A 20,812-nucleotide genomic window follows, 5' to 3' on the forward strand; every position below is an offset into this window, starting at 1 on the left:
CGCGGGACGAGTACTGCTATTTTTGTAAAGACCAAACGGAGCATATCTCCCACCTGCTGTTCTGTTGCCCCTTATACGCCAATCCACGGCGGAAATGGCTACGCCCAGTTTGTCTAAATATTGGCACTCGGAGCGAATCGACTGCTCTCAGAATACTAGAATCAGACTGTTCGCCGCTCTTTGCAATTGCTGTAGCAAAATTTCTTGGTTGGGCCTGGACAATTCGCACCCGCACTTTGGTAACTAATGAGATAAACTGAAATTGTTTTATTTGATTTTTATGAAATAAGCAAGTAGTTTCAATTGTATAGTGTTTTTCGACTGTCAAATGTTTAATAACGTATTTTAATCTAACTTTTTAGAAGTAGTATTTATTTGTATAGTGGATAGGGAGGAAATGCTTTTATGACAAATGTCGAATAAAGCTTTGAAAATGGAAATGGATACTACAAACAGGACCGAGCCTGCCCCCAGCGTTAACCCGGTGAGTTGTGGGTTTGGGGGGCCCCCTTTCAAGTTCGACCTAGAGGTGTCCCCAGGGGCTCCTGGAGACCCGAGAAGCTTACTAATCAGGCCCTCACAAGGACGGCTGGGAGCTGGGGCCTAGATTGAGTCCAGAACTGCCCTAACCAGCCTGAGCACTGAACTGGTATTAGCCCTAGGCCACTAGGGACAAGTTGTTAATGTTATTCCTGTATTACCCACCTGCATAGGAAGTGTTTTAACGTTACATGCATCCTCCTAAAATGTTACCTTGATGACCATGCTGACAAGAAATGTTGTTGCCTATGATGTCCCTGAATAGCAGAAGCGTTACCTATTTGAATTGATGCCTAGAGATGTTGCATACGTTAACTTAATACGTAAGGAGAGTTACCTGCTTGAACTAAAAATGACATAAAGAGTCTTGGTTTCTAAAACAACCTGGTGTGGTCTCATTCTAGTGCGTGCGAGTTACTGTCTCAGTGCGAGTGTGTGCTGCACTACTGTTTTACACATTGCCTTCGGGTGCCTTCCTGCCCCGCGCCAAGCAACCGTGTCGGAATTGGTGACCCCAGTTCTAACACACTATATCCACAAACCACTGCATGAAACATTGAACGTTGCTTCAAAGGTTTGATTGTTCCCTCTCCTTTATTCCTTCTCTGAGAGTAGCCTAGTTTGAGCAGGATGCCTGTCCTGTCTCCCTCACTTATATTGGATGTCTGCAGACTGCCCTCCACAGATCACAGCCTCACCTTCCTTCTTGCATGCACCCTCACACCTGACGTCCTGGAGCCAGTACATGCCTCCCAATCACTGCCACTGGTGAGCCATCAAACACGACTCCTATTAATGGAATCTACCACAAAGAAACGAGTGAATGCGAGGGAGGCTTCCTTGAGCACACAAGACAAACCCAACATGGTCCACTGGATTAACCACTAACCTTGGGTTCAGGGGCCGCATGCTGCTCCCCATAAAGCTCCTCGTCGCCTTGTGAGGGGTAGTAAGCACTATACAAATGCTATTTCTAAGAAACACAAAAGCAGAATTATGAACTGCGTGTGAATCTATAATAGATTCACACTGCAAAATCTGCTCTCTGGTTTCCATATCTTGATGAACCCTGCCCCACTGCCAGTATTCCTTCTGCCCCAAGGACTGGTTCCCTCCATGCCCAGGCTCCACCCACTTACCAATATTAAGGGTAGACAAGTTTTGTTTAATACAGTATTTTATTAACAACCACAAGGAGTTTCCAACAGGATATAAAAGGTGACTTGTAAAAACAATTCCCTCCCACCAGCCATCAGCTCTCCAGTGAGCACCCAGGCACTCACTAGACAGGTGATGAAAGGAGGGGTTAAGGCCACGCCCACGTCTTGTGGGAGACACACATGTATCCAACCCTGCTAGCACCCATGATTTTATTGAGACATATAGGTTCTCTGTCACACATCCAGACACTCATTGCACACACTCTGGCCTTTCCTGTCACGCCGGGCACTACCGTCACTCTCACGCACTCTCATCCCATGCTTTCCTGTCACGCCTGTCACTGCCGTCACTCTCACGCACTCCATCCCATGCTTTCCTGTCACGCCTGTCACTGCCGTCACTCTCACTCACTCCATCCCATGCTTTCCTGTCACGCCTGGCACTGCCAGCACTCTCACGCACTCCCATTCCACACTTTCCTGTCACACTTAAGCACTTTGTGGCTGACTTGGATGCGCTCTGTCACACTCGGGCACTCTCTGAGACACTGGATCGCTGTTTGTCACACGCAGGCACTGCCAAGTCCAATGTGGCACTCTCCGTCACACGTCCTATCACACGTGTGCATGACAAGTCACTTAAACTCACTGGCACTCCTGGTATGGCATATCCCCCTCTGATAATACTTTGGCACTCCCTGGCACAAACTCATGCTCTTTCAACCAGCCGGACCCTCTCAGGCACACTCAGCTGCTCTCTCAACCAATTGGGTCCACCCAGGCACACTCAGCTGCTCTCTCAACCAATTGGGTCCTCCCTGGCACACTCAGCTGCTCTCTCAACCAATTGGGTCCTCCCTGGCACACTCAGCTGCTCTCTCAACCAATTGGGTCTTCCCTGGCACACTCACCTGCTCTCTCAAGCACTTGGGTCCTCCCTGGCACACTCGCCTGCTCTCTCAAGCACTTGGGTCCTCCCTGGCAGACTCGCATGCTCTCAACCATCTGGGCACTCCGTGGCACAAACTCATGCTCTTTCAACCACCCGGGTACACTCCGATGCTCTCAACCTCCCTCGCACACTCAAGTGATCTGTGACGCGATCTGGTACTCTCTGTAATTAGGGCACATACACAAATACACCTGATCACTCCCAACACACCCTGGAACTACAGGTCCCACTCCGGCACTCCGAATTTCCTTGACACACCCTCCCTCTCCATCACACAAGCAGGCACTAACTGGTACACACTTCAGCTTCACCTGTCAGACTTGGGCACTGCCCATCACTCTAAGATACTCATGCCCCGCTTTCCTGACACGTGTGCACGTTCTGACAGACCTTCGTATTCACTCTGTCACGCAGGAAGTTTTGACGTTCGTGGGTGCTCCATGACACACTCGGCAACTCCCTCGTGATCGGGCACTCTCTGATACATGCACTCACTCCCAGGCACTCGGCACTGCCTGTCACGCTCTGGCACTTGCGGATACAATGAGCTCCCTTTTATGACACACAAGTAAATAAGGCACCAAGTAGGCCCTGGACTCATGGCACAGAGGAGACCCTGAGACCGCTTTAGCACACCATGGAGCTCCAGGTACCCGGGGCAGGAACAAACATACTGGCGGGACCTCCATGCCACCTGACCCACAGGTGCAAGTCCAACGTAAACTTCTGCCAGGCCACCCGCTGCCTATTTGTGGATAATCGCACCCGAGTCCATGGATGTGCTCCACTTCGGGTCCTGGCGTGGCCTATGACTCGTTCCTGTATGTGGCCGGAGTGTAGCCTGGGTGCACAGTTCATGGCTGCACTTCACCAGACTGTGCTTGGCCAGTGATTGGTGGTCACACGCATGTGGATTCTGGCTGCGTACTTGGTGCACGCCGTTGGGTGATGGTCTGGCCATGGTGTGTGGTTTGCTCTGCCATGGTTGTTGTCTGGGTCCATTGGCTATAGCTGCACTACGCAGGACCGTTTGTATAGTTTTGACACTTTGCTATGCTTTGCCTGGATGTAGACTTGGCCAGAGTCCTTGGCTGTTTTCTGCTGGGTGTGGGTTGCCCCAGCGACAGGTGATTGCGCTCTGCCTGCTTTCGTCTGGCCCTCAGTCCATGGCTGCACGCTGTTGTGTGATGCTTGACCAGTGGTCTGAGGTATTCTGTGCCTGGATGTTGGCAGAACCACCGTCCTTGGCTGCTCTCCTGGTGTTGGTTGTCTACTGATCAGGGACTGTGCTTTACTGTGTTTTTTGGCGGGTCCATAGTCCATGGCTGCAGTCCATTAAGTGTTGGCTTGACCTGTGGTCTGTGATATGCTCTGCCTTGTGTGTTGCTTGACCTGTGGTCTGTGATATGCTCTGCCTTGTGTGTTGCTTGACCTGTGGTCTGTGATATGCTCTGCCTGGTCTGTTGGCTTGACCTGTGGTCTGTGATATGCTCTGCCTGGTCTGTTGGCTTGACCTGTGGTCTGTGATATGCTCTGCCTTGTGTGTTGCTTGACCTGTGGTCTGTGATATGCTCTGCCTGGTCTGTTGGCTTGACCTGTGGTCTGTGATATGCTCTGCCTTGTCTGTTGGCTTGTGCAGTCCTTGGCTGTACTCCATCGGGTTGTTGGTTTACCAGCGGTCAGTAGTATGTTGTGCTATAGTTGTGGCCGCAATGTCCATGGCTGCACACTGCCAGACTGTTGGATGCCCCCGTGATTGGTGGTTTTGCTCTGCCATGGATTTTGGCTGTGCCCGGAGTCTACGGCTACACTCCATTGGGTGCTGGCTTGACCAATGAGGTGGTATGCTTTGCCATGGTTGTTGTCTGGGGCCGTAGTCTATTGCTGCACTCTGTCAGAATGTTAGCTGTCCAGTGATTGGTGGTCTTGCTCAACCATGGTTTTTGAGTGTGTCCTGAGTCTACAGCTGCACTCCGTCAGCTGCTGGTTTGGCCTGTGATGTGTGGTAGGCTCTACTGTGGTTTTTGTCTAGGCCCTTGGCTGAACTCAACAATTTGTAGACTATCCCAACGATGAACCGTCTCGGTCTGCTGTGGTTTTGGCTGGTTCTCGATCCACGGCTGCTCTCTGGTTGGGTTCTGATTGAGTTCACGATCACACCTCACTTTTTGTTGGTGGTTGGCTGGAGATCGTACCTGTGCTCTGAACATTGAGCTGGCCAAGGCCACGGTGAGCAGAGTCGGGGACGGATTAGAGGAATGTGAGGGGACGGCGTGATGGGTGGGAGGACTCATGTTGAGGGGAAGGGTGGTGGGTCAGACTGGAGGAGTCCTTATATCCAGTGGATTCGCAGCGCTATTTACAATTTACAGAGGTTACAAAATGGCGGCACTGGTGGTGCAGTCACGTGCTCGGGTCTCTTGATCTCGCCCTCTGGTCCCTGTTCACTCCTTTTTAGACGTCCGGAGAGTCTGAAAGAAAGAGCAGAAGCTGTGTGAGCTCAGGTGGCAAGGAAGGGTGCTTGGGGTGAGCGCGCTGCATGGCGATGTGGTGCTTGTGGTGTGTGGGGGGGCACCTGCAGTGACAGGTGCAGCAGTGTGGGGGCAGGTGCAGGCATGGGTTCGAGGTCTCGGTCCTTGCCTACATGACCCCTTGCTTTCGTCTTGTTTTCACATCATGCGACTACTCGTCCCTAGAATGTGACGAGCAAAGTCCACATTCCTCGTGCCCATGTACCTGCCCGATGACCCCCTACTTCCTGTACATTTCTTCCCACTGCCCCAATCCCAGCCCACTCCTTTCTTGTCATTTCTCTTCACTCAGGCCTTCACTTCACCAATCTCCCATCTGCCCCCCCCCCCCACCAAATTTTATGAAACCTACAGATTTTTTTCTCACAGCATTTAAATGTAATTGAAACAAGGTAGAAAGAAAAAGGACTTCTTGGTCCTGTGTGTGCACGTTTATGTGCACACACGGGCCCTGTCTACAGGAAGAAGGCCTTTGAAGAGGAGACTGATCGTTTAGAAGAGCCGCAAACATTTAGCTCCTCTTTTTAAGGCCCGGTGTGCACGACACCACTAGGCCTGGTGTGTTAGCACGTCGTGAGCACGTCTCTCCAGGAGGCCAGCGAGCGGTCTCGTTGAACAGGCTCCACGTGTGCCCGGGACGGCACAGCACAGCAGGTTTAGAAGCAACAAAGTGGCAGCTTTGCTAGAGCTGCACCCAGCAACAAGCTACGTTAACTTCGACTTGAGATACAAGCTGGGCTTAATGTAACATACCTTGGATGACCCACGTGAATCGTGCCGTTCAGAAGTTAGCACAGCTGAGGGGTCAGCGTGTAACGCTGCACTCGCCAATTGGGTGGCCAAGTCTTTCCACAGTAAAATGGTAGTTATGTATGTTTTACTGCCAGTTCACGTGAAGTAGATGTTGTTTCTGTGTCATATGTTGCAAACTGCCTTTAACACCTTAGCTGCTGGGGCTATTCCCCTGCTGTGCTGGGGCGCACACAGCGCCCCCATGCTCATGACTAGCTCAGCTCGTCATGAGCCACGGTGCTCCGGTGCTCATGACGAGCTGAGCTCATCACGACCACGCACGTTTAATGGAACGCTCAGCACAGCATGCGAGCGTTCCACGGGCCATGACGAGCTCAGCTCGTCATGAGCACCGCAGCACCGTGGCTCATGACGAGCTCAGCTTTGCCATCGCTTTCATTGGCAAAGTCGGGAGGGCAGTGCACGACTGCTCCGCCAGTCTGCAGTGGTGGACCTCCAGGGTGGCACAATCACTGCTGCAAGCCCTGAGGTACACCTCTAACCTGCATGCTCTGGGTTCCAGGGTACCATTTACTGAGGACTTACATGTAAGTTAGCCATTTCCAATTGGCTACAGTGAATTCGACATACACTTTAGGGTCAGGGCACTGGCACAGATCCGGCTAGCAGGCCTCAGTGCAATCAGAGTCGAAAAACCAGCAGCAGCCGTCAAAAAAATTAGATGGTGAGCATAAAAAAAGAGGCATTTCCTTACAGTTGTTCTTTATATTCTCCTGATAAGTGCAAAGGGCTCCAAGTTCCCCTTTGGGGGCTTACATGTAGCTGATGTAACCATCTTTCATCACTAGTTTGTGGGGCCAAGTTAAGGAGGTCACCATTATGATATGTCACATTGGACAACCAGTAAGAAGAGCTGTCCTTCGAAATAGGAACTAACCTGGACGTTCCGCCACACTGTGTCTTACTTCTTATAACCAGTCTCTGTAAGATCCATCTCTACAGTAACAAACTATTCGGGCGGCGCTGTGAGGTTGCGAACACATGATTAGGCCTGGGTGGAGTTCTGCAATGGAGAACTCCAAGGAGTGACCCACAAAAACTCTGCCATGCACAGTTCTGCAAGCAGCAAAGTGCATTAGGTTGTGCCGTTTGCGCTGATTTTTAGTGCTGGGTGTTTGCCCCGCGCTGTAAAATCAGTGCAAACTGCACCATGCCCAGCGCAAGAGGGCGCTGCTTCTTTCTGTCACTTAAGTAGATTTTCTACTCGAGCGGCAGCTTTCTCAACGCAAGCAGTCACGATCATCAGCGACCCTCCACGTTGATAAATCTCACTGGGAGGTGGTCTAGCGTTGGGTTTTCTTTGCTTTCACTCACCAACTTAACGTTGGCGAGCGGGGAAAAATCTCCACTTCACAGAGCAGAGTTTTTCGGAAGCGCGAAATACTCCACAAACGGAGGTCAGCGCCCAGGCCTACACATGAACGAGCAGGCCCTCACTTCTGCTAATCCTTTCCTTCCACATAAGCTAGAGTCAGCTTGAGAAAGCCTTTCACATGTCATGCTTCATACGCTGAAGAGCAGACATGTGCGGTGCTCTCCCACAGCAGACAGAGACCTACAGCAGAGCATTAAAACACTCCAAGAACCCATTCGACGTGGGATGGTACTTGGCGCTGATGCAGCAGTTACCCCTTAATGTGCCACTACTCAAGAACTGTTTTACCCAATCAGATTATCAGAAAACCTGCTTAAAAGACTCGGTTACTGACTTAGCACAATTGGACCTTGAACCCACCGCCTCTGGATGCCTGGTAGCATAGTCCACAATCACTCAAAAGCATTGTTTATCGCTGCTGGTGGCAAGATTGAAGCAGCCCACTCTTTGGAGGGACAGCTCACCTCTGGCTAGACTTCACCTGACTTGCTCGTTAGTTGGCGACTGAAGTATGATTCACTTCTTGGTCTCTGGAGATTGTAATGCAAAGGATTCTCTAAACAGGGCTGATTGCCTTCAAGATGTGTCCTGTATTCGGTTCAGGGATGTCCTCGCTTAACGCTGGGAAGTGAGATGCCTCATCAGCAGGGCTTTCAGTTAAAACTGATTCTAACTGGTAAAACACCAGTGAAGGAAATATTTGCTTCTCAGTAGAAACCAGAAAACATAAACCTTTGCTGCACTTTTGCTGCTATGGTGTCCACTGGTCTCAAAGCAGGATACGTCATCTACCGCTAAGCACTTTTCAGTGATGGATACTCCTGTTAAGACCCACTCATGGTCAGACACTTAATATGTCCATATGCAAGTTCCCTGGACCTATTTCCACTCTTATGTAGGGCGCATAGCTCACCTCATATGACTTCGGCTCACTGTCCACTGCACATTGCCGTGTGGTGGCCAGCAGGTTTGCAACTGAACTATGAGCAGGCTTTCTCTGCGATAAAATGCCCCGCTATACTTTCATCGTCTTTCAGTGACAGCGCCACAGAGCTTTGCTTTCGGAAAGCTAAGCTATCAAGATTGTGGCAACAAAGATCACTGCGCGTACTGGTGTCTCTAGAATCTATGTCCTCCCGTAATGCTCTGAACTCAACACTCCTGTACTTAGGTTTATACTGAGATCAGAGAAGCATGCCTGTAAGAGCTGTGTCTCCTCATACAGAAGGTCAAGAACCATTTCACAAAGATCTTGAGTTACCATGCGCATCCCCGAAAGAGGTCGGTGTGCCAGCGTTGATGAAACAACGCGGTCTACAGCACATCCATGAACCTAGTCTGTTTGTTAGTGCATGAGCTGTAGATAGCGCGGCTCGAAAAACACAACGAGGCAGCGAGGAGTCCGTTCCCGCACATGTGCTGCAGACCATAGTTTTATCAGAAACAGCCTGGTCACGTTATGAGGCTGCATCCCAAAGTAGAACAAGTCCATGAGGCAGCCCCAGGACCACACATCTCAACTTCCATTCCTACAGCCTCCAAGTCCAGATGAAGCTTGGAGCGCGAGAAGGCCAGAGGTCTGCCAAGTCACCTGTCCAGGTCATGATGACCGTGTATAATGGAAACCTATTGAGATGGGCCTTCTTTTCCTCAAGATGGAAAGTGCACTAGAACAGCGAACATCTGCAGAGCACAAAGTTAGCATGCCTTTGGAAACCCTCACACTCGCTTGGCAGGAACACAGGTCCTGTGCTGCTTTCAAATAAACAAAGGTCTAAATGCATGGTGAAAACCAATGCTTAGAAGTCCGAGGACTTTTAAATAAATAGAAAATCCCCTTGGCATGGCCCAGCAATGCAAACTAAGCGCCACTCACTGTGTCAACTGCACAGGCAGATGTTGCCTGGCATCCCCAGGTCCTACCTCAGCTGCCTCATTGTACAGAGGCAGAGTGTGGTGCCCCAAGGACCCGGGACTGACAATAGGAATATAAATTCCTTCAGCAGACTTCTCACCCAAGACCTGGTGAGCAGGTCATATTCTAGGGCCAAATGTATGGGGGTAAAGCTCGGTTGTTTCTCGGTATCTCGAGTCAGTGCGACACCGACATAACACCGAGCGCCACACAATACAGATCTGATGTTCAGAGAAAAATCTTCATTCAGTCGCTCTAGGTTATTTGTTGCATAATTGAGTGGGGGGGGGGGGTGTTAAACGCCCCCATCCATCGCTGCCATAGAATCTGAACGAGATGCAAACTATCACTATATGCAGATCCTGGACACGCGGCAAGGGTGGGGCTCTGGAAAGGGGAGTTTGAGAGCTGGGAAATGAAACAGGCAGCAGGGATAAAGAAATAAGTTATTTGTTAGAGCAAATGTCAAGAAAGGGGCATATAGGGAATTCGCAGCAGGAAAGAAGGAAGGAAGAATCGACTCTGGGAGTCAACGAGGGAAGGGACGAAATAAGCCATATTGGTTTTAGACCCTCAAAAACACCACCCCATGATTTTTTACAGAGCAAAGAACAGTAAGCACCGATTTTTACATTTATTGAAAACACTGGAAAAACACCACTGGAATTCACAACAAATAGAAAAGTCTACTCTACGGGGAGTGGGCGGTAGGCAAGTGTCCCGGCCTATCCAATGCCACCTAGCCCCCTAGGTAGCCATGTTTAGAGCAGGGCTGTCCGCCCCTCAGGTTTTGAAGCGTATTGTCAGAAGGCAGGTTGTGTTGCAGATTTCTCTAGGCTGCGCCCTCCCCACACTGAGCCACAGCCAGGAACGTGAACACAGGGGAAGGGTGCCCCGCCTCACATTCCCAGGCAGTGCTGGTAGGTAGAAGGGAGGGTGCCCTTGCATCCCTCGAGGTGTACCCATGCCCCTCAAGAGAGAGGGCAGCACTCTCACAGGTACGGAAGTCCTCTGGGAGCAGCCGGTCCTCCACCTCAGGATGATACTGTGGAAATCTGCCTTACCAGGTGCTCCCAGAGTTCTTTGCGTGCCCTGAGGGCCTGCTGGAATACTCTGATCCCACATCCATCCCTAACCGCTTGCCATTACGGCCACATAAGTCCCCTGATGGTCTGGGTGCATGCAGGGGGAAGTCCTAACACTATCGTCACCTGTGAAGCGTGGCAGGAAAGCACAGGTGCTGGTGGAGGTCTGATGCTGGAGTCACTGCAGGCACATGGCGCGGAAGCGTGCTGACGGAGAGGTGCGGACGTGGTCAGTGGGGGGCCTAGAATGGGGAGGAGCCTGTGCTGATGGAGGTATGATGCTGAGGTCTCAAGAGGACCTATGGCGGTGGACCATGCTGGACAGGTCAACCACGGTCACTGGTGGCGCATCTACAATGTGTGATGATGCTGACAGACTGAGTGCAATGGTCCCCCATGGACCTATCCGAGGGCTGCACGTGCCGACCGCGGTGGTGCTGTTGCCATCAGTGTACAGACTGCGGAGAGGCATGTGCTGGTGGTGAAATTTTATTTTTATTTTATTTTCAAAGGTTTTATACAGCGCCACTGGACCCAGGAGTATCAGAGCGCTTTACAAGGATGGTGAACATAACGAGATAAAATTAACAATTAAGCGAATAAGAGTTACAGTATGATAATGCATTCAACAGGGCTAAGGGGGCAAAGAAACAGAGAGATAAAATTAAGTGGAAAATGAATATTAAAAGTTAGGAGAGAGAGGGGGGTGAGAAAATGAAGGGATTGAGAGGGGGTGAAGCACTTGTGTTCGGCAGCGGTGATCCTGTGTGTACATGTAGAAGGGGCGTGTGGTGGTCACCTGTGGACACACAGCGGGGGTGCTGGTCATCGTCACCGTGAGCACTGGTCCCCTGTACAGCTTCCGCGACGCGCTGATGGGTACCCCTTGCGCAGAAAATGCAGTGCCCAGCAGGGGCATTTCACCTACCTGAGGCCGACGTGGCCGCCGGCTGGTGCGCCCTCCTCAGGGTTTGGAAGATGGTGAAGGCGTCGTACCCGAAGAGTATCCCGGCCAAGAGTCCGAAGACCTGCAGAGAGGAAGACAGGTGAGCAAGGAGAGGGAAGGAGGGGTGCAAGGTATCTGCCGGAGGTCAGCGCACCCTAAACCTGTCCTCGTAGGGGGTCTCAGCAGGGATCCACAGTACAGCCATGTCACAGGGGCTCGCAGTATCACCAGGGTACAGGCCTTTCAAGGTCCCCTATTCGACCAGTCTGGACTGGTCTCAGGTCATTGCTCTATGGCCCTACACGTCATCTGGGGAGTCTGGGCAGGAGGGCATCTGTTCTAGGCAGGTGAACGGGGTGGTGCTCCCTCGCTAACCAGGGGTCTGCGGGGGGACTAAGGAGGCTATCTATGAGAGCCCTGGGTCACTTTTGCACCTCGTAAAGTGGTACATGCGTGACGCAGGCTCTGAATCAGATTCATGGAGCCGCGCAAAGCCACCCTGCGCGGCTCCGAGTGGCGTCATAAATCTTGAGTGCGGCGACGCACCACCAATCGCTGCGTTGCCTTACTCTGCGCCCAGGAGGCATTCCATAGGTGTTGCAGTGGGTTTTCTCAACCAACACCCATGGAATTCGATGATGCCCCATTTTTACAAAATCATGTCAACTTACGAATGCTCCAAACCCCTCTGCCTCCCGAAGTGAGGTGCAACAACCAGAAATCGGTTTATTTCTCCTCTTTTTTTTTGCCTCTTTCCAAATGTGCAGCAGACATTGAAAGAGGAGAACGCCTTTTAGGATTGTTTCTGAGCAGGAAGGCGCCCCTTCCGGCACAAAACCAACCCTGCCTGCATCATAGGCGCCCTTACACCAGGGTGCAAGGGCGCCAGCGTTGGCGCTAGTCTGCCGAAATGGCTCCAGTGCAATGAGAAGGACAGGAATGAACCGTATAGCGCCTCTGTTCTGTCTCCTGGTGAGGGGAGCATACTCATTGGGGGGGCCACGTGCCTGTCTCCTGGTGACGGGGAGCACACCCATTGAGGGGAGGGCTGTTCCTGTCTCATGGTGAGGGGGGAGCACACACATGGGGGCCCTGTTCCTGTCTCATGGTGAGGGGGGGAAACACATGGGGGCCCTGTTCCTGTCTCGGGGAAGGACAGACATGGGGGGGCGTGTTCCCGTCTCCTGGGGGGGGGGGGGAGCACACACAGGGTAATGGAGAGCCACAGCGGGTGTCGCCTGCCCCTGTCTCCCGGTGACTGCCCTCTGTGGGGGTAACAGATACTCACCCCCCCTGCGATGGCTGCTCCGTCTCCATGGCTGCCAATCATGGCGATCAGCGCGGTGATGAGGAAGCACAGTGCACCAATCACAGCTCGGATGAGATCCTGTGGAAGGAAGAGGAGGCGGGGTCACTGGGAGGGTGGGGGGGCAGATACTCACATAGCACAGTTTGGTAGGACCTCTCATACTCACGGTGAGAAACAAAACCTGCCCCCAGATACTCACAGTGCAAACCTGGCTTGTCCCCACCAATGAGCAGTGAAGACTTGGGCTTGTCCCCCGATACCCACAGTGTCTTTGCGTCAGCCAGAAACAGGCCACCTCGTCCGGAGGGGCAGTGCGAAAAGCGGACAGGGTGGCACCCAAAACACCTCTTTTCCAATGGGAAGCCAGCGTTTACCATCAACGCGGACTCTACCCAATGGAAAGGAGGGGCGGGGCTTACAGTACCCTTTTTAGAACGATATCTCTCGCAGAGGCGTGGCGGCAGCTTTGCTGCTCCGCCCACGCCTCTACGAGACCTAAAAATAATGGGGCGACCCGGTGTCCCTCAGAACCTGGGTATTAGTATCAAACAAAACAATTGGTTCTGTCGGGATGTTTACAATTGCTTAGAATACTGTTTCTAAATACAGAGAGCAATGACTTGTTTCACAATGTATAGAACAATAATTCATGAAAGAAAAGGAAAGCACACACCAAAATAAGATACAGAAGTATATTCAAAATGAGTATCAAATGCTGATGGCTGTCACAATTGCAAATTCAATTGCAGCAAGGAACAATAAGTGACTGTGGTGAAAAAAGTGAAATGTAGTGATTTAGTGATATAGACAGTGCACTATATACAAGACGAATATATGTGAGATAAAAAAGGGGGGGGATTTCGAAAAAGTTTTTTGTCCTGTTTATTTTTGCACACGTGCCGCAAGATCCAATAATGAGTTAAATCGTGATCATGAGGGCTGTGCGGACATATATGGCATGTCGACGTTTCGGCCCTGAGAGTAGCGCATCAGAGCGGGTCTTCTTCAGGACTATGGAAGGATGAGTGGACAGCCAATGTGCAGAAGTCTCAGTAGAGGAAATCAGAATGCGGGGATTAAACTGCACCGATCACTAATCCTTGTCAGTTTATCAGGAATAGCAAAAAAGTCTCCACCAGCCGATTAGAGACTCATCTGTATCTTCATTTGACTTCCACCAGCCGCTTTGAGTCTTGTGAAATTGCCTTTCGATTCAGGCTGCTTAGTATTTCCAAAGCGCGTGCGTCTGGCAGCTGCTGTTCCTTGCTGCAATTGAATTGGTAATTGTGACAGCTATTAGTATTTGATACTCATTTTGAATATACTAATGTATCTTATTTTGGTGTGTGTTTTCCTTTTCTTCATGAATTATTGTTCTAAATAAGTAATTGCTCTCTGTGCTTATAAATCGTATTCTAAGCAATTGTAAACACCCCGATAGGTCCACTGAGAGCAGCAGGCCAGTACCTTCATCGATTAGCTGTAGACCCAACGCCGGTCCCCTCACCACCCTAGGCCAGTCCGTTCACGCCCTCAGGCCTGCCCCCGCACCACCCTACGCAGGTCCCTTCACGCCCTCCGGCCTGTCCCCTCAACTCCCTAGGCCGGTCCCCTCCCCACCCTAGGCCGGTCCCTTCACACCCTCAGGCCTGTCCCCTGACCACCCTAGGCCGGTCCCTTCACGCCCTCAGACCTGTCCCCTCACCACCCTAGGCCGGTCCCCTCACCACCCTAGGCCAGTCCCTTCACGCCCTCAGACCTGTCCCCTCACCACCCTAGGCCGGTCCCTTCACGCCCTCAGACCTGTCCTCTCAGCACCCTAGGCCGGTCCCTTCACGCCCTCAGACCTGTCCCCTCACCACCCTAGGCCTGTCCCCTCACCACCCTAGGCCGGTCCCTTCACGCCCTCAGGCCTGTCCCCTCACCACCCTAGGCAGGTCCCCTCACCACCCTAGGCCAGTCCCTTCACACCCTCAGGCCTGTCCCCTCACCACCCTAGGTCGGTCCCTTCACGCCCTCCGGCCTGTCCCCTCACCACCCTAGGCCGGTCCCCTCACCACCCTAGGCCAGTCCCCTCACCACCCTAGGCCAGTCCCCTCACCACCCTAGGCCGGTCCCTTCACGCCCTCAGGCCTGTCCCCTCACCACTCTAGGCCGGTCCCTTCACTCCCTCAGGCCTGTCCCCTCACCACCCTAGGCCGGTCCCTTCACGCCCTCAGGCCTGTCCCCTCACCACCCTAGGCCGGTCCCATCACACCCTCAGGCCTGTCCCCTCACCACCCTAGGCCGGTCCCATCACACCCTCAGGCCTGTCCCCTCACCACCCTAGGCCGGTCCCTTCACGCCCTCAGACCTGTCCCCTCACCACCCTAGGCCGGTCCCCTCACCACCCTAGGCCAGTCCCTTCACACCCTCAGGCCTGTCCCCTCACCACCCTAGGCCGGTCCGGTCCCTTCACGCCCTCAGGCCTGTCCCCTCACCACCCTAGGCCAGTCCGGACACGCCCTCAGGCCTGTCCCTTCACACCCTCAGGCCTGTCCCCTCACCACCCTAGGCCGGTCCTCTCACCACCCCACGCCGGTCCCTTCACGCCCTCCGGCCTGTCCCTCCAACACCCTAAGCCAGTCCCTTCACTCCCTCAGGCCTGTCCCCTCACCCCCCTAGGCCGGTCCCCTCACCACCCTAGGCCTGTCCCCTCACCACCCTAGGCCGGTCCCTTCACCACCCTAGGCCGGTCCCACTCACAGCCTTGGAATGACACAAGTACCAGTTCTGTATAATTCCCCACCACACGATACCATAGCGTGCGAACCCAGTGGCACGCCACTACTGCATGTTGGTTGCACCTTGTCACCATTTGCAGTTTGTGACCACGGCATTACTGATTCTGTTTATGTTATTCTTGTACCATCAGCCCTGAAGAGTCGTGTTGACTCAACTGTACACGACGAAACACGTGTCGGCTTTGCATTACATTACTTGAATCTGGAGAGAATAAACCAACGTTTTGCTGCATTTTGAACACACCAAAGAATCTGCTTCTGTCTCCTTGAATACTTATCAGTCAATGTACTGCTTGTGATACTTTTTGTAGTAGCGAGAGCACAATTGTATATTTCTGTTTAGTCCCTTGACTTTTTTAGACGGTTAAGGGTGTTTTTCCGCCTGCTCTTCACGCACTACATTTCTACTTGTCAATCTATACTCTGTAACGTTTAACCGAGGTAGTGCGCCTGAGTGATCTGATTTTCTAAAAACCCCACTAGAGTGTTTCCCTCACCACCCTAGGCCGGTCCCCTCACCACCCTAGGCCGGTCCCTTCACCACCCTAGGCCGGTCCCCTCACCACCCTAGGCCTGTCCCCTCACCACCCTAGGCCGGTCCCTTCACCACCCTAGGCCGGTCCCCTCACCACCCTAGGCCTGTCCCCTCACCACCCTAGGCCGGTCCCCTCACCACCCTAGGCCGGTCCCCTCACCACCCTAGGCCTGTCCCTTCATGCCCTCAGGCCTTCCCCTGTGATGCTCACAGTTCATGTTCCCCAGGCCCTCTGGCCCCGCCCACAGATACTCACAGTGTAGGGCCCTCTAGGCCCGCCCACAGATACTCACAGTGTAGGGCCCTCTGGCCCCGCCCACAGATACTCAGTGTAGGGCCCTCTAGCCCCGCCCACAGATACTCACAGTGTAGGGCCCTCTAGCCCCGCCCACAGATACTCAGTGTAGGGCCCTCTAGCCCCGCCCACAGTGGAGAAGCGTGGCTCAGGTGGAGAAGTGTGGCTCAGTGGTTAGAGGCGGCAGACCCGGAAGCTGAGATCGGCCGTGGACCAGGGTTCGATTCCCCGCCTCGGCGGGTCTCGGGCTCAAAAATTCCAAGGACTCGACAATTCTCGCTCCGGTGCCTACTCGACTCACGGGGTCACACTCTGCGACTCTGGGCAATAGCTTGCTTAATCTCCACTACGGCCCCTCGCGGCGGGATGCCTGGCTTTCACCTTTGGGATACCCTGCCGGAGTATCTCACAGGGGAATACCAGGACGGGTTCCCTAAGCAAGCGCCTTGATGCCTTCGGGTGATACGTGCGCTATATAAGTCGCAATACATTTACATTTACAGATATTCACAGTGTAGGGCCCTCTGGCCCCGCCCACAGATACTCACAGTGTAGGGCCCTCTAGCCCCGCCCACAGATACTCACAGTGTAGGGCCCTCCAGGCCCCGCCCACAGATACTCACAGTGTAGGGCCCTCTGGCCCCGCCCACAGATCTTCACAGTGTAGGGCCCTCTGGCCCCGCCCACAGATACTCACAGTGTAGGGCCCTCTGGCCCCGCCCACAGATACTCACAGTGTAGAGCCCTCTGGCCCCGCCCACAGATACTCACAGTAGAGCCCTCTGGCCCCGCCCACAGATACTCACAGTGTAGAGCCCTCTGGCCCCGCCCACAGATACTCACAGTGTAGGGCCCTCTGGCCGCGCCCACAGATACTCAGTGTAGGGCCCTCTGGCCCCGCCCACAGATACTCACAGTGTAGGGCCCTCTAGCCCCGCCCACAGATACTCACAGTGTAGGGCCCTCTGGCCGCGCCCACAGATACTCAGTGTAGGGCCCTCTGGCCCCGCCCACAGATACTCACAGTGTAGGACCCCCAGGCCCCGCCCACATATACTCAGTGTAGGGCCCTCTGGCCCCGCCCACAGATACTCACAGTGTAGGACCCCCAGGCCCCGCCCACATATACTCAGTGTAGGGCCCTCTGGCCCCGCCCACAGATACTCAGTGTAGGGCCCTCTGGCCCCGCCCACAGATACTCAGTGTAGGGCCCTCTGGCCCCGCCCACAGATACTCAGTGTAGGGCCCTCTGGCCCCGCCCACAGATACTCACAGTGTAGGGCCCTCAGGCCCCGACCACAGATACTCACAGTGTAGAGCCCTCTGGCCCCGCCCACAGATACTCACAGTGTAGGGCCCTCTGGCCCCGCCCACAGATACTCACAGTGTAGGGCCCCTAGGCCCCGCCCACAGATACTCACAGTGTAGGGCCCTCTGGCCCCGCCCACAGATACTCACAGTGTAGGGCCCTCTGGCCCCGCCCACAGATACTCACAGTGTAGGGCCCTCTAGCCCCGCCCACAGATACTCACAGTGTAGGGCCCTCTGGCCCCGCCCACAGATACTCACAGTGTAGGACCCCCAGGCCCCGCCCACATATACTCACAGTGTAGGGCCCTCTGGTACCGCCCACAGATACTCACAGTGTAGAGCCCTCTGGCCCCGCCCACAGATACTCACAGTGTAGAGCCCTCTGGCCCCGCCCACAGATACTCACAGTGTAGAGCCCTCTGGCCCCGCCCACAGATACTCACAGTGTAGGGCCCTCTAGCCCCGCCCACAGATACTCACAGTGTAGGGCCCTCTGGCCCCGCCCACAGATACTCACAGTGTAGGGCCCCCAGGCCCCGCCCACAGATACTCACAGTGTAGGGCCCTCTGGCCCCGCCCACAGATACTCACAGTGTAGAGCCCTCTGGCCCCGCCCACAGATACTCACAGTGTAGGGCCCCCAGGCCCCACCCACAGATACTCACAGTGTAGGGCCCTCTGGCCCCGCCCACAGATACTCACAGTGAAGGGCCCTCTAGCCCCGCCCACAGATACTCAGTGTAGGGCCCTCTAGCCCCGCCCACAGATACTCACAGTGTAGGGCCCTCTGGTCCCGCCCACAGATACTCACAGTGTAGGGCCCTCTGGCCCCGCCCACAGATACTCACAGTGTAGGGCCCTCTGGCCCCGCCCACAGATACTCACAGTGTAGGGCCCTCTAGCTCCGCCCACAGATACTCACAGTGTAGGGCCCTCTGGCCCCGCCCACAGATACTCACAGTGTAGGGCCCCCAGGCCCCGCCCACAGATACTCACAGTGTAGGGCCCTCTGGCCCCGCCCACAGATACTCACAGTGTAGAGCCCTCTGGCCCCGCCCACAGATACTCACAGTGTAGGGCCCCCAGGCCCCACCCACAGATACTCACAGTGTAGGGCCCTCTGGCCCCGCCCACAGATACTCACAGTGTAGGGCCCCCAGGCCCCGCCCACAGATACTCACAGTGTAGGGCCCTCTGGCCCCGCCCACAGATACTCACAGTGTAGAGCCCTCTGGCCCCGCCCACAGATACTCACAGTGTAGGGCCCCCAGGCCCCACCCACAGATACTCACAGTGTAGGGCCCTCTGGCCCCGCCCACAGATACTCACAGTGTAGGGCCCCCAGGCCCCGCCCACAGATACTCACAGTGTAGGGCCAATGGATGAATGTGATGGTGCGGTCGAGGCGCATCATGAAGATGATGAAGAAGATGATGCAGAAGATCATCTCGACCACGGGCACGGTGGTGTACCCCGCGTACCTGGAGGCGCCGTAGCAGATCAGCACCACGATGCACAGCAGCTGAGGAGCACAAAAGCAGAGGGTCAGGCGCCGGGAGTGACTGAGGAGCACACAAGCAGAGGGTCAGGCGCTGGGAGTGACTGAGGAGCACACAAGCAGAGGGTCAGACGCCGGGAGTGACTGAGGAGCACACAAGCAGAGGGTCAGGCGCCGGGAGTGACTGAGGAACACACAAGCAGAGGGTCAGGCGCCGGGAGTGACTGAGGAGCACACAAGCAGAGGGTCAGGCGCTGGGAGTGACTGAGGAGCACACAAGCAGAGGGTCAGGCGCCGGGAGTGACTGAGGAGCACACAAGCAGAGGGTCAGGCGCCGGGAGTGACTGAGGAGCACACAAGCAGAGGGTCAGGCGCCGGGAGTGACTGAGGAGCACACAAGCAGAGGGTCAGGCGCTGGGAGTGACTGAGGAGCACACAAGCAGAGGGTCAGGCGCCTGGAGTGACTGAGGAGCACACAAGCAGAGGGTCAGGCGCCGGGAGTGACTGAGGAGCACACAAGCAGAGGGTCAGGCGCCGGGAGTGTCTGAGGAGCACACAAGCAGAGGGTCAGGCGCTGGGAGTGACTGAGGAGCACACAAGTAGAGGGTCAGGCGCCGGGAGTGACTGAGGAGCACACAAGCAGAGGGTCAGGCGCTGGGAGTGACTGAGGAGCACACAAGCAGAGGGTCAGACGCCGGGAGTGACTGAGGAGCAGAGGGTCAGGCGCCTGGAGTGACTGAGGAGCACACAAGCAGAGGGTCAGGCGCCGGGAGTGACTGAGGAGCACACAAGCAGAGGGTCAGGCGCCGGGAGCGACTGAGGAGCACACAAGTAGAGGGTCAGTCAGGCGTCGGGAGTGACCGAGGAGCACACAAGCAGAGGGTCAGGCGCTGGGAGTGACTGAGGAGCACACAAGCAGAGGGTCAGGCGCCGGGAGTGACTGAGGAGCACACAAGCAGAGGGTCAGGCGCCGGGAGTGACTGAGGAGCACACAAGCAGAGGGTCAGGCGCTGGGAGTGACTGAGGAGCACACAAGTAGAGGGTCAGGCGCCGGGAGTGACTGAGGAGCACACAAGCAGAGGGTCAGGCAGAGGGTCAGGCGCCGGGAGTGACTGAGGAGCACACAAGCAGAGGGTCAGGCGCCGGGAGTGACTGAGGAGCACACAAGCAGAGGGTCAGGCGCCGGGAGTGACTGAGGAGCACACAAGCAGAGGGTCAGGCGCCGGGAGTGACTGAGGAGCACACAAGCAGAGGGTCAGGCGCCTGGAGTGACTGAGGAGCACACAAGCAGAGGGTCAGGCGCCGGGAGTGACTGAGGAGCACACAAGCAGAGGGTCAGGCGCCGGGAGTGACTGAGGAACACACAAGCAGAGGGTCAGGCGCCGGGAGTGACTGAGGAGCACACAAGCAGAGGGTCAGGCGCTGGGAGTGACTGAGGAGCACACAAGCAGAGGGTCAGGCGCCGGGAGTGACTGAGGAGCACACAAGCAGAGGGTCAGGCGCCGGGAGCGACTGAGGCGCACACAAGCAGAGGGTCAGGCGCCGGGAGTGACTGAGGCGCACACAAGCAGAGGGTCAGGCGCCGGGAGTGGAGGGGTGAATGAAGAGCAGGGGGGGGGGGGGAATGAAGAGTGGAGGGGCGAGTGAGGGAGCGAAGGGGTGAAGGAAGGGGTGAGCTTGGAGTAGGGCCAGGGAGGGTGTAGGACGCTGGGTACTTGTTTCAAACCCCCCCCCCCCCACACATGTTTTGCCTGCTATTGATGC

General features: G+C 54.8%; 1 protein-coding gene across 3 annotated transcripts in view; it reads right to left on the reverse strand.

Annotated features, from left to right (window-relative positions):
• Positions 1-1,699: 1,699 nt before the first annotated feature.
• The window catches only part of PLP2 (proteolipid protein 2), a 61,798-nt gene continuing 42,685 nt past the window's right edge, over positions 1,700-20,812 (reverse strand). Inside the window, exons 2-6 of one of the 3 annotated variants that reach the window (XR_013602036.1) lie at positions 18,917-19,072; positions 12,606-12,704; positions 11,300-11,399; positions 4,167-5,123; positions 1,700-4,044 (exon numbers count right to left, since the gene is read on the reverse strand). Coding sequence is in view for 1 of the 3 variants with exons in the window: in XM_078664523.1 (XP_078520649.1) it covers positions 5,107-5,123; positions 11,300-11,399; positions 12,606-12,704; positions 18,917-19,072 (372 nt within the window). In the remaining 2 variants the exon portion in view is untranslated. Of the gene's footprint in view, positions 5,124-11,299; positions 11,400-12,605; positions 12,705-18,916; positions 19,073-20,812 lie in introns of all 3 variants that reach the window. The other 2 variants (XR_013602035.1, XM_078664523.1) reach the window with 2 other exon arrangements.

The sequence above is a fragment of the Lissotriton helveticus genome, chromosome 10, assembly GCF_964261635.1.
Source record: "Lissotriton helveticus chromosome 10, aLisHel1.1, whole genome shotgun sequence".
Lineage (NCBI taxonomy): Eukaryota > Metazoa > Chordata > Amphibia > Caudata > Salamandridae > Lissotriton > Lissotriton helveticus.